General features: G+C 30.7%; 2 protein-coding genes across 2 annotated transcripts; one reads left to right on the top strand and one right to left on the bottom strand.

Moving 5' to 3' along the window:
- Positions 3,860 to 5,997, top strand: LOC18610878 (salicylate carboxymethyltransferase). Its single transcript, XM_018124127.1, has 4 exons — positions 3,860 to 4,014; positions 4,095 to 4,499; positions 4,597 to 4,851; positions 5,390 to 5,997. The coding sequence occupies exons 1-4, from the start codon at positions 3,940 to 3,942 to the stop codon at positions 5,744 to 5,746; spliced, it is 1,092 nt and encodes a 363-aa protein (XP_017979616.1). The 5' UTR covers positions 3,860 to 3,939; the 3' UTR covers positions 5,747 to 5,997.
- On the bottom strand, positions 6,598 to 7,804 carry LOC18610879 (benzoate carboxyl methyltransferase). The gene is made up of 3 exons (XM_018116663.1): positions 7,799 to 7,804; positions 7,322 to 7,602; positions 6,598 to 6,823 (listed from the first exon to the last, which is right to left on the bottom strand). Exons 1-3 carry the CDS (start codon positions 7,802 to 7,804, stop codon positions 6,598 to 6,600), a joined length of 513 nt encoding a protein of 170 aa, XP_017972152.1.

Consider the following 12,020-nt stretch of genomic DNA (forward strand, 5'->3'; position numbering starts at 1 on the left):
TAACTTTTAATACTTAGAAGATAAATTCATTTAATATTTATCAGTTACAATTTAATATTATTTTATCCTGAATCTATAGTAAATAGATATCTCTTTTATACTTAAATGTTTAAATTTCAATAAATATCCATTCAATTCATTAAATAAAAAGTAAGATAATTGATTGGGTCAATTAGTTGACATTTGTCATTCTTAATTAAATTAATTTTTGTTTACACCTTATGTCAAAACTACATTGTTTTTGACATTTGAAGGGTTTTTTTTTCGTTTTTACTTTTATTTATTTTAGTAAAAAATATTGAAAACAATAATTTCTAACTTTTAATGCTTATAAGATAGATTCATTTAATATTTATCAATTGCAATTTAATATTATTTTTTATCTATATTCTCTTATTCTACATCAATCTGAATCTATAGTATATAGACATCTCTTTTGTATATTAATTTTTAAATTCTAATAAACATCCATTCAATTTATTGAACAAAATAAAAAAAGTAAAAAAGGTCTACTCATTTTTTAATATACATGACACACAGTCATCATTGAATAAATAAATCAATTAACTCTTTTGTAGAGGTGGACGCATCGATAGGCGAAAGCTAGCACTGGCCAAGGACCATCGTTCTCCATACGAATGATAGACATGTCCACGACACATCGCTAAACACGAACCAATCATGGCCCCTGCATTATTGAAAGATTATATCGGATCAATGCTGGGTCCTAACCCTGCAAATTTTTTGGTTCCCATTAATTCTTATTCTCCTCCACAATTTTCTTTTTCTTTGAAAGGCTTCTCCTCCACAATTTTGGTACAAGAATGGGTTGTCCTTGTTTTTTTCCCTCTCAATAATTGATCAAATAATAATAAATTGTAATAATTAACTCGGATCCTTTTAACGTATTTAAATTATTCAGAAATTATTATGATTATCTTTTTCTTAATCACTTTAATCGCATTATTTGATGAAGCAAGATATGAGTCGACATTATTTGTTAATGATTTAGACTTTTGGTTCTATTATTTCTTTAATACTTTTAATTATTATAATAGTTAGCATATATAACTAATTTATAGAGATTAAGGACCAACGAGGATGCTGCCAAAATTCATCCAATATATATGGAAGGTAATTTTATAATGCAAAAGCTAATGACACGTCACTTCAATGACCTCAATAGTATGATGTATGCATATAGACGTGTGTACCTGTGTATACGCACATGCGTGGTTGGTGCAACTTTAAAATCAATTAATTTAGTTTAATGCTTGTCGGTCATGGGTGATAAGATGAAATTAACTTGAACCAAATAATAATCACGATAACAAGATAGTTCCAGCAAGAGTATCACTATATTTTATACTACAAAATAAAAGTCTTTCTTCAACAGAAATTAATTACTTTTTTAATACTTTTGGTAAATTTTGTTGAGGTTTTCTAATAGAATTTACTGAAAAATTTATATATTCAACTGAAATTTGGAAGATAGATGGAACTTTATAATCATTGTTAAATATCTTTTTAATTAATTATGTTTCTTACTTTGATTGGTCAAATATCTTTTTAATATTATTCGAATCGCAAATGTATCTAAGTAACAAAGACTTAGACTTTTGTCTTTATTTATTTATTTATTTACTTTTAAATTTTTTTTTAATTATCTTAATATTATGCATATCTAGGCTATACTCAAGGATGATGCTGTCAACGTTCAACCTACACAGAATGGCGAAGGCAATTTGAGAATGCGAAAGGGAATGATACGTCACTTAAATGACCTCAATAGTATGATGCATGCATATGGACGTACAGTTGGTGCTTGTGTGTGTACGTGGGTTGGTTTCTTTGACAAACCAATTAGTTTAATTAATTAATGCTCTTAGGTATGGGTGATAAAGAGGAAATTAACTTCTATCAAATCATAATCAAACAACCTTAGGTTATTGAAATCTCTCTACCTTCACCAATTCGAATAAGCAGCCTTGTGGATTCACGTTAATTGACTTTCATTCTGACTTACAGGGGTTTAGTTTTTAGTTACTTCTGGATTTTGGGCATCTAATTACAATTAGTTGCAAAATGGGAAAAGATTATGGGTAGGAAATTAAATATAATCTTCTTCGGAACTGAGCGATGAAAGAGAGATCCAACTATCCAAGTTCCCTCATGCTGAGGGAAAAGGCAAATACTGATTTGAAGGGTGATGACCTCGGTTTGCGCGTTTCTTTTCACGTTTTGGATGGGACACAGAGGCGGTGCCTCCTTATAGGATGGGGGGCCATGGCCCCCCCAAAGTTTAAATTTTTTTATATATTATATAAATTTTTTAAATAATTTTTCAAAATAAGTTTTTATTTAATAATTAAAATAAATAAAAAATAAAAAAATAATTTTATATACTTACTCAGTTTTAATTTTTTTTAAAATTTTTTAATTTATATTGTTATTATTTTTATTTTATTTATTCATCGATCATAAATTTTTATATATTTTTTTTCACAAAATTTTATGAACTATCAATCATTTTTTTATTTTTATTATATCATATGTATTATGTTTTTCTTTTTTTTACTATGTGGATTTTATTTTTTATTCTTTTAATCTTTAAAAGTAAATAATTATTATGTAGTTCTCAACTATAAGTTACAGTGTTGTAGNCTGCTTTTCTTTCCTTTTTTTCAAGTTCAAACTTGCAATGTTAGCAATAGGGGATGGATAGTTTGCTTTTCAGTCATTTTTTTTCTTTTCATTTTCTCTTTTTTACATTTTAAAAGAAATCAAAATTACTTTTCGAACAAAAATATATGTGATGTCTATTTTAATATAATAATGTGATCGCATCAGTATAAAAACAAACCACAACATACATGTCTGAAATGTCGAATTAATTTTTCTAAATTTGTAATCGCAGCAACATACAAAAATTAATACCTTGTTTTTATTACGTAATAAGCACAGCAATCAATGTCAAATTTTAAATTAATTATGTTAAGCTTATTAAATTTAAAAAAAATAAAAGTGAGTCTATTAATCCAAACTCATTAAGTTTTAATATAAATCAAAGCCTATCATAATATATTATATCTTAACAATTTAACCTAATAACCTATCATAAAGTATTATATCTCAATAATTCTATCGAACAACCTAATATATTAATTAGTAATTTAAGAGGTAAATAGAAAATAAAAAAAATTAAAACGTACAAAATAAAAAGATAATTCATTTGAGTTTAAAAAATTATTTTCACTTTCACTCGTGCGTATAAAGAGTGAGAGAGACTCATTTTATAGTCTCATTCAGTCATATATGTAAATGACACCATTATTACTGTTAATGTACATTTTTTTTGGTCTAATATTGTTTAAAATTTTATTTAATTTTTAAATAAATAATAATTAAATTATATATAAAATTCTTTTAAATTATTTAATTTTTTTATTTAATCTCTTTTTTTAAAATCTTCCAATTCCATCCCGGACGGGACATGCATGGTGACGTAAGTGAAGCTAGCTTGACAAGTTCGACCTCTTGTATAATTCTCTAAAAGGTGTAAAACGTTGGAAACGAGGTTTGCAAATGCTTTGATGTCACGACAAAGCTGCTGTCAGTGGGTTTAGCCTCCCTCCCGCCCTTCGCCTCTGCTGTGGTTGTTGTTGCACAGGGCCCTGTAGACTTGTTGCTAGGCATAGTCGACTGTTGCAACAACAAAGGATCTCCCCTTTGATTGGTCGAAGTGGATGATTTAATTCATGTGAGAAATGTTGAAAGGAATAATTATTTTTTAAAAAAAGGAATAATAAACAATGCCCAAACCTGACGACCTGAGGCAAATAACATCTATAAATAGGGCATGCAAACGTCTCATTGTACCCACAAATTTACCATCAATTATCGAGCTTGTGAGGTAGTAAGAGAGAGATAGAGATCGAGATGGAAGTTGTTCAAGTGCTTCACATGAAAGGAGGAGTTGGAGAAACCAGTTATGCAAACAACTCTCTGGTTCAGGTAATTATATTTCCAGATATATTTATCAGAATATTTGCCAAAAACTTTTCTAAGATTTTTTTGGCTTGAACTTTGGACAGCGAAAGGTGATATCCATGACGAAGCCAATCACAGAGGAAGCCATGACGAAGCTCTATTGCAGCACATACCCTGCAAGCATAGTCATCGCAGACTTGGGTTGTTCTTCAGGACCAAACACCTTGTTTGTGGTATCTGAACTTATCAAACTGGTGGACAGTATTCGCCAAAAGCTAGGCCAAAAATCCCCCGAGTACCAAGTGTTTTTGAATGACCTTCCAGGGAATGACTTCAACACGATTTTCAAGTCCTTGCCCAACTTCCAAAACAAGCTGAAGAAACAACTTGGACGTGGCAGCGGGCCATGTTTTTTCACTGGGGTCCCTGGTTCCTTCTACGGCAGGCTTTTCAGACATAATAGTCTGCATTTTATACACTCTTCCTACAGTCTTCAGTGGCTCTCTCAGGTTTAGTATTAGCAAATGTCTGAAATTATTAATGAAACATATAGTAGCAGCAGAATGAAGTTTGTAATTTCTGAGTTAACTATTATATTCCATTCAGGTTCCTGAAGGGCTGGAAAGTAATAAAGGCAACATTTACATGGCTAGCACAAGCCCGCCAGACGTGCTTAAGGCATATTACGAGCAATTCCAGCAAGATTTTTCGTTGTTTTTAAAGTGTAGATCAGAGGAACTGGTGGAGGGAGGGCGTATGGTTTTGACATTTTTAGGGAGGAGAAGCGATGACCCTTCAAGCAAAGAGTGTTGTTACATTTGGGAACTCTTGGCCATGGCTCTCAATGATATGGTCTTTGAGGTACAGAGTTACATGGACATAAATCCCACTCATGTAGGAAGAGTCCTTTTCCTAGATATATACGTCTCCACTCATTCATCACTGAAAAACTATAAGGAAAACTTTAAAAAGTTCGAGAGAGACACGAAACCTTTAAAACATAAGAGAGCGACAAGAAAATATATAAAATTCCTCAAGAATCATCTTTTATATTAATTTCAAATTTGACATGACGAAGGCCGGTCCCTATTTGATGCTGGGGTAGTTGACAATTGCTATCTATACATGTTTATCGGATCTGATATCTAGAGAATATATAAATACACAAATTAGATTCCACTAACCTGAAATTCTTTTACTGTTTTACAGCACTAAGAGTTGACTGCCTCATAAAGTTGAAATCAATTCAGAAATTTCAGCGTACTGTTCATATTGGATTAATTACTGATCAATATGGCAAAAATTTCTTTCCAAAAGAAAATATTAATTACTGTTAAAGATTTTGCATAAAATTGATATATAACAGACACTTTACAAATGAAATCATAAACAAATGCAGGGACTCATAGAAGAAGAGAAGTTGAACTCCTTCAACATTCCTCAATATACACCATCTCCAGCTGAGGTTAAATCTGAGGTTCTGAAGGAAGGATCCTTCATGATCGATCGCTTGGAGGTTACTGAAGTGAATTGGAATGCGTACCAGAATGAATTTGACCTGTCTGATGCATTCAAGGATGGTGGCTACAATGTTGCAAAGTGCATGAGGGCTGTGGCTGAGCCATTGCTTGCCAGCCACTTTGGTGAAGCGATCATCGATGAGGTGTTCCGGAGGTATAGAGATATCGTTGCTAATCGCATGTCCAAGGAGAAGACTGAGTTTGTCAATGTGATTATTTCCCTTATAAAAGGATAATCATCTAAATTTCTCTATATCAATCATCCGTGACTGCCCTGAAAAACCCTTGTTCTGATGATAAAATGATGGCCTTTATTGTGATTCAAGGTTAAACTATTTCTTTGATCTTCTAGTTGTATCAGGGTAAAACTATTTCTTTGATCTTTTAGATGCTTCAGGGTAAAAGTATTCCTTGTATTGTATTCGTAGCATCTTTATGTATGAATTAATAAATAATAAATATCAATCCTTAATTTCCAAGAGGCCAATTCCTACTTCCCTATTAATTTTGTTTGTCTATGATCAAACCCCCAGTAATAATCGCTGAGAAAGATCAGATGAGGACAGTAGCACAATTTTCATATCAGCTGGCCTTGATGCTGCTATAAATCATTGATTTCATGAAAATTCGGTAATTATATATGCCAGTTGGTACATATAGTCTCTTCTATTTAAATCCTGACACCTAATCACGTTTTTAAGCATAACAACTTGTTTATTAATTTTGGGTTGATAACGATGGGAACAATGCTAGCTACATCAATACCCCAATTACGGCATAGACGTCTGTTCATAGGGGTGTAGTCTATAATAAGATGTACAAATTATATTTCTACCTAAATTAGCATGTATTGGTAGTGGTTGGCTCTCTATGATTTATAGACTTGTAGTTATCAATTCATGAGAAGCCCGAAATTTTTTTGAGAAAACCAAAATCTTTTCGTAGACCTCAGGCATCAATACAAGAAAGCTCCAAGCTACAAGAGAAGAAGGTGAACAACAGCCCTTGATCAACAGGTTCAACAGAGCTAACTCAATTATATAATATAGATGATGGACTTTTAACTGAAACATGTGAAATTTGCTGTCTACTTCTTTGTCATTGAAACGACAATAGTAACCAAATTGAAATCGTTGGAAGCATGTGTTGCTAACCTTGCGAATAACCTATCAATTATAGCATCTCCAAAATGACTGGCAAGCAACTGTTCTGAAATAGCTCTTACACAATTTGCAAGCTTTTGCCCCGTTTCATACTTGTCCAACACAAGATCATTGTCGCTAACGTCGTCGTCAAAATCCAAATCATGGGCCCTGCATTACTGAGAGATCGGATCAATTCTGGGTCCTAAACATGTAATTTATCTGGTTCCGATTAATTCTTATTCTCCTCCACAATTTTCCTTTTCTTTTAATGACTTCTCCTCCACAATTTTGGTACAATATGCGTTGTCCAACACAAAATCTTTTTTTTTTTTTTTTCTAAAAATTGCTACCTCTGCTTAGAAAAAGCCTTCCATAGAAAGAACCTGGTACTCCTAATATTGAACAATGCCCTAAGAGATCTCCCTTTTCTCTCTTAAGCTTCTCAAGGAAAGCAGGAAGAAACTTGAAGACGTATTTGGAAATCAAATTGGGGTGATTTCAAATGCGGTTGTTGGCAAGCATGTAGAGTCAAAAGAGAAATTCCATTGAAAACAAAATTTATTTTCCGATTGTTCTATTGGAAATTTGGGATCCAATCCTGCTTCACCAGGATCAATGAAGGATTGGAGGTATATCGTGCACTAGAGTTATCTTGTACGATCCGATCATTTAATTCTCTTTAAAACAAAAACAGAGATTGACCTGAAAATGACATGGAAGCCATTTTTTGGAAGATCATTTAGAAACGCTTGAAACTCAGGTAATTTCAATTGTGCTTGTTGGCATATCTCATGAATAACGCCATCGATTTCAGAGACTGTTAAGAAGGTGTTGTGCCCTGATGAACAGCCCAAGTCTGCCACTTTAACACGATTTGGAAAAAAGTTGCAGAGTAAGTCTTTGATAGTATCTTCTAGGATTCTCTTTGTCTTCAACAACACTTTTTTCTTAAAGAATTATAGCCAACAAAGAGGGAAAAAATACAACAAATCAAGTCTAAAGCAGGTAAAGGAAAAATGAAGGCATTAGAAAAGAATAATGTACTAAATGTTAAAGAAAGGAAGAGACTCGTCAGCTAGAATTATTGGCACAGCTGATTTCTTTATCTCCCTTATTCATGCAACCAGCACTTGCTTCGCCAACATCCATTATGCAGCGCTCCCAATGGAATCTCGTGGTTCTTCTCGTATTTAAAGAATTGAAACTTATTATTGGCACACAGTAGAAAACAATACATCAGAAATCAAGGACTTTTACAGGTTTGCTAGATATTTTTGTCCACGTATTCAGGGACGAAGTTAGAATATTTTCAAAAAGAGAGCCAAATAGAAAGAGATATTAAACGGTTAAAAATTTTTTTATATATAACTCAATTATCATTCATCTAAAAAATTAAATAAAATTTAAAAGATAATGAACATATCAAAAAATGCATATTAATAGTAATGATGGTGTCATTTATATATACAACTGAATGAAACTATAAAATGAGTCTCTCTCACTCTTTGCGCGCAACAATGGAAGAGAAAATAATTTTTCAAACTTAAATGAATTACTTCTTTATTTTGTGTGTCATAACTCTTTTCTTATTTTCTATTTGCCTCTTAAATTGCCAATTAATATATTGAGTTATTGGATAAAATTATTTAAATATAATATGTTTTGATAAGCTATTAGGTTGGACTACTAAGATGTAATATATTATGATAGACTTAAATTTATATTAAAACTTAATGGGTTTTGATTAGTAGACTCACTTTTATTTTTTATNATGGAACTATTTAAATATAATATGTTTTGATAAGCTATTAGGTTGGACTACTAAGATGTAATATATTATGATAGACTTAAATTTAAATTAAAACTTAATGGGTCTGAATTGGTAGACTCACTTTTATTTTTTTATAAATTTGATAGGTTTAAGATATTAGTTTAGAATTTATTTGTTGGGTTTAATTAGTAATATACTAGCCATAATGACTCTAATTTTATCAAACAGTATAAAGAATAAAAATAATTATTAAACAAAAAATTATTTTGAGAGCCATTAAAAATAAATATAATAAATAAAATTATATTGAAAGAAATATAATTATTTCATTCTATCAATTTATATATATATATATATATTCTTGTTATTTAAAGTTTGCAACATACATACTAAGATACATTGGTTATTCTAAATAAAAAATAATATATTGATAAAATTTTAAACAGCAATGCAATACTGCAACTTATATTTAAGAATTACATAATAATTTATTTATTTTTAAAGATTAAAATCATAGAAAATAAAATCCACATAACAAAAAAAGAAGAACATGAAAAGTAGAAGATAAAATCCACATATGACATAATAAAAAAAATATGATTGATGTTTGGTATAAATTTGTGAGAAAAAATATATTGAGATGTATAACATATGAATAAATAGAATATAAATAATAATAATAATATAAATTAAAAAAATAAAAAAACTTTAAAATTGAGTCAAGCATATGAAACTATTTTGTTATTTTTTATTTGTAATAATTATTAAATAAAAATTTATTTTGAATGGGCTATTAAAAAAATTTTAAAATTTTGGAAGGCCATGAGCAAGCTCCGCCCCTACTCGTATCCGTATCTAGAAGCAAGAACAAGGAAGAAACTCAATCCTTAGAACCAAGGGCAGAGGGTAAGCCAACAATGGGGGGGCCGTGGCAACCTCAAAATTTTTAAAAATATTTATTTTATATATATATATTTTATCATTGGCCCCCCCCAAAAGTTTTAAAAATTTTTATTTATTATATATTATTAATGGGCCACTCAAAATAAATTTTTTATCTAATAATTAATATAAATAAAAAAATCAAACATCCTCACAAACTTACTTAACTTTACCCTAATTTAAGTTTCTCTACACCTCTTTTTCTTTTTCTTTTTCTCTTATCTTTTGTGTCTTTTTATTTATATTTCTCTTTGTTCGTAACTTACCACTAAAACACACCATATTCTTCAAAAGAGATTTATGAGCTTGTGAGTTTGGATAAGGAAAGACAGAGATCACTCACTACCATTGTGTAAAATTAAGAAGAGGTAAAGTTTTCTTTTACTTTCTTCTTTCTATTTATATTATTTAAGAATTATGTAAAATCCTATATTTCGTATTGAATTATTTATATTTTATTCATTATAGTTTTATGTTTTATTTTTCAAGTTTAAATATAAATGAGTAAGAATATTGAATGTTGACTACATTATTTTTTTTTTTTAGGTTTGATTAAAATATGAGTAAGTTGAAAATAATTGACAAATTTTTTAAAAGAAAAGACGTAGATCACTCAAATGATTCTCCTACACTTAAGCCACCAAACCTTAATACTTCAACTCATGAACTAAAGCAGTGCGAATCAAAACGTCCAAGGCTCAATCTTGAAGAAATTGATACTTTTCATTTAAAACCTAACCCTGGATTATGACCAATGATATGAGAATTTCCTATCAAAGGGATAAAATTCATCGTGCTTATCTCAAACGTGGGCCATGTCAATCCATCCTTAAGACGTATCCTTTATCAGATGATGATCATCCTCGTCATTTTCAAGCTTCTTGGTTTAAATTATATCCTTCTTGGTTGGAGTATTCTTGTGACAAGGACGCTATATTTTGTTTGCCATGCTACTTTTTTGGTAAGAACACCTCGAATCATCCAGGTTCAAATGCATTTATTGAAAAGGGTTTCAAAAGTTGGAAGTGTTGGGTGAGGGCTGATTATACATCAAATGTAAATAAAACGCAGTGAAAATAAATTTAAAAAAATTAAATTTACGTCTCATCCTCCTAGGATCTCTTTCATGCTAAATTGAGTACAGAATTAAATTAAAAATAAAAGTACATGATTAGATCACTTTACCTAAATAACAAAGGTTGATGAATCCTTTGTTAAACCACCAAATCAGCATTCGAAAAAACTCAACCACCTCAGCCCCGTTGTTGCAAACCAAAGCTGTCCAAGGAATCTTTATGCAGCCTCTAATGGTGATCCACACCAATGAACGAGAAAATCCTTTTGTAAGGATTAGAAGTGCTAAGCCTTGACAATGTGCTAGCAAAGATGAGTTTCATAAATTCATAATCCACACAAAATTGTGGGGCTGAACACACAAAAACGAAGTGAAATGAAAAACTATTTTTCTTCACCTAAGGAATGGCAAGACAAAAGAATTTCTAATGTGCCGTTCACTACTTTTTTTTTTCAGCCGTTCTCCACTGCTTTGTTTGGAGGTTATAGCAAGGTATTTATACATTGGATTAATTTTAAACCCTAATTACAAAACTATTTTGTAATTACCAATTAATCCAATAATTTGATTAAATAATTTAATTAAGTCTTTAAGAAGCCCAATTAACTTAATTGTTTAATTTAATCAATTAGGCTCAATAACTTAATTAAATAATTTAATTAATTAAGCCCAACAATTTAATTAAACAATTTTAATCAAGTAGGCCTAATGACTTAATTAAACAAATTCAATCAATTAGGCCCAATAATTTAATTGTTTAATTTAATTAATTAGGCCCAATGACTTAATAAAACAATTTAATTAATTAGGCCCAATGATTCAATTAAACAATTTAGTTAATTAGGCACAACTTAATTAAACAATTTTAATCAAGTGCTTGAGAAGCTCATAACTTTTAATTTGATTAAGTCCAACTTAATCACCTCTCCCATTTTATTTTCAACATTCATTTTAGGTGTGTGACCCATTAGGCTTCTAACATGTTGGCAATGGACTCAACATATAATTCTTAAGTTAAACTTAGAATTAGATAAATTTAAACTACTTTAAATTTATCATTAATCAAGCTAACTACCTAAAATTCATACACCAAGATTGAGATCTAGCAATCCATCATGGCCACCCAAATGTTAGAAGAGTCAAGATGGTTTGACTCAACCTTTCAGAGTAATTCATTCCCTCATCATATATCCCGGAGATGATAAGAGCATGGTGTAGTGTCTACTCTTATTGATCTCTATATTCGTTCTTAAAGTTTGATCATCAGCTTTATAAAGACTTATGAAACTCCTTTTATAAACTTTAAGTCACCTTGGCCAAGGACTTCAATAAGCTAATATCAACCAAGGACAGCGAGGATATGTCCCCTGCATCACTTGGGGTGATGATTCCTATCTTGACCACTCATTTGCCTTCACATGCTTCATGCTATATCCAAAAGCATCTTGTTTAGGCATCCTTGGTTAGGCACCCGTAGTTATGAAATCAAAGCATAGCACTTCACACATAAGACAACTTGGTGTTCAAGTTTAGGGAGTATTTATACAACTAACACATGAGAAGTATTGCATAGACAC

Source organism: Theobroma cacao, chromosome 1 (assembly GCF_000208745.1).
Source record: "Theobroma cacao cultivar B97-61/B2 chromosome 1, Criollo_cocoa_genome_V2, whole genome shotgun sequence".
Taxonomy (NCBI): Eukaryota; Viridiplantae; Streptophyta; class Magnoliopsida; order Malvales; family Malvaceae; genus Theobroma; species Theobroma cacao.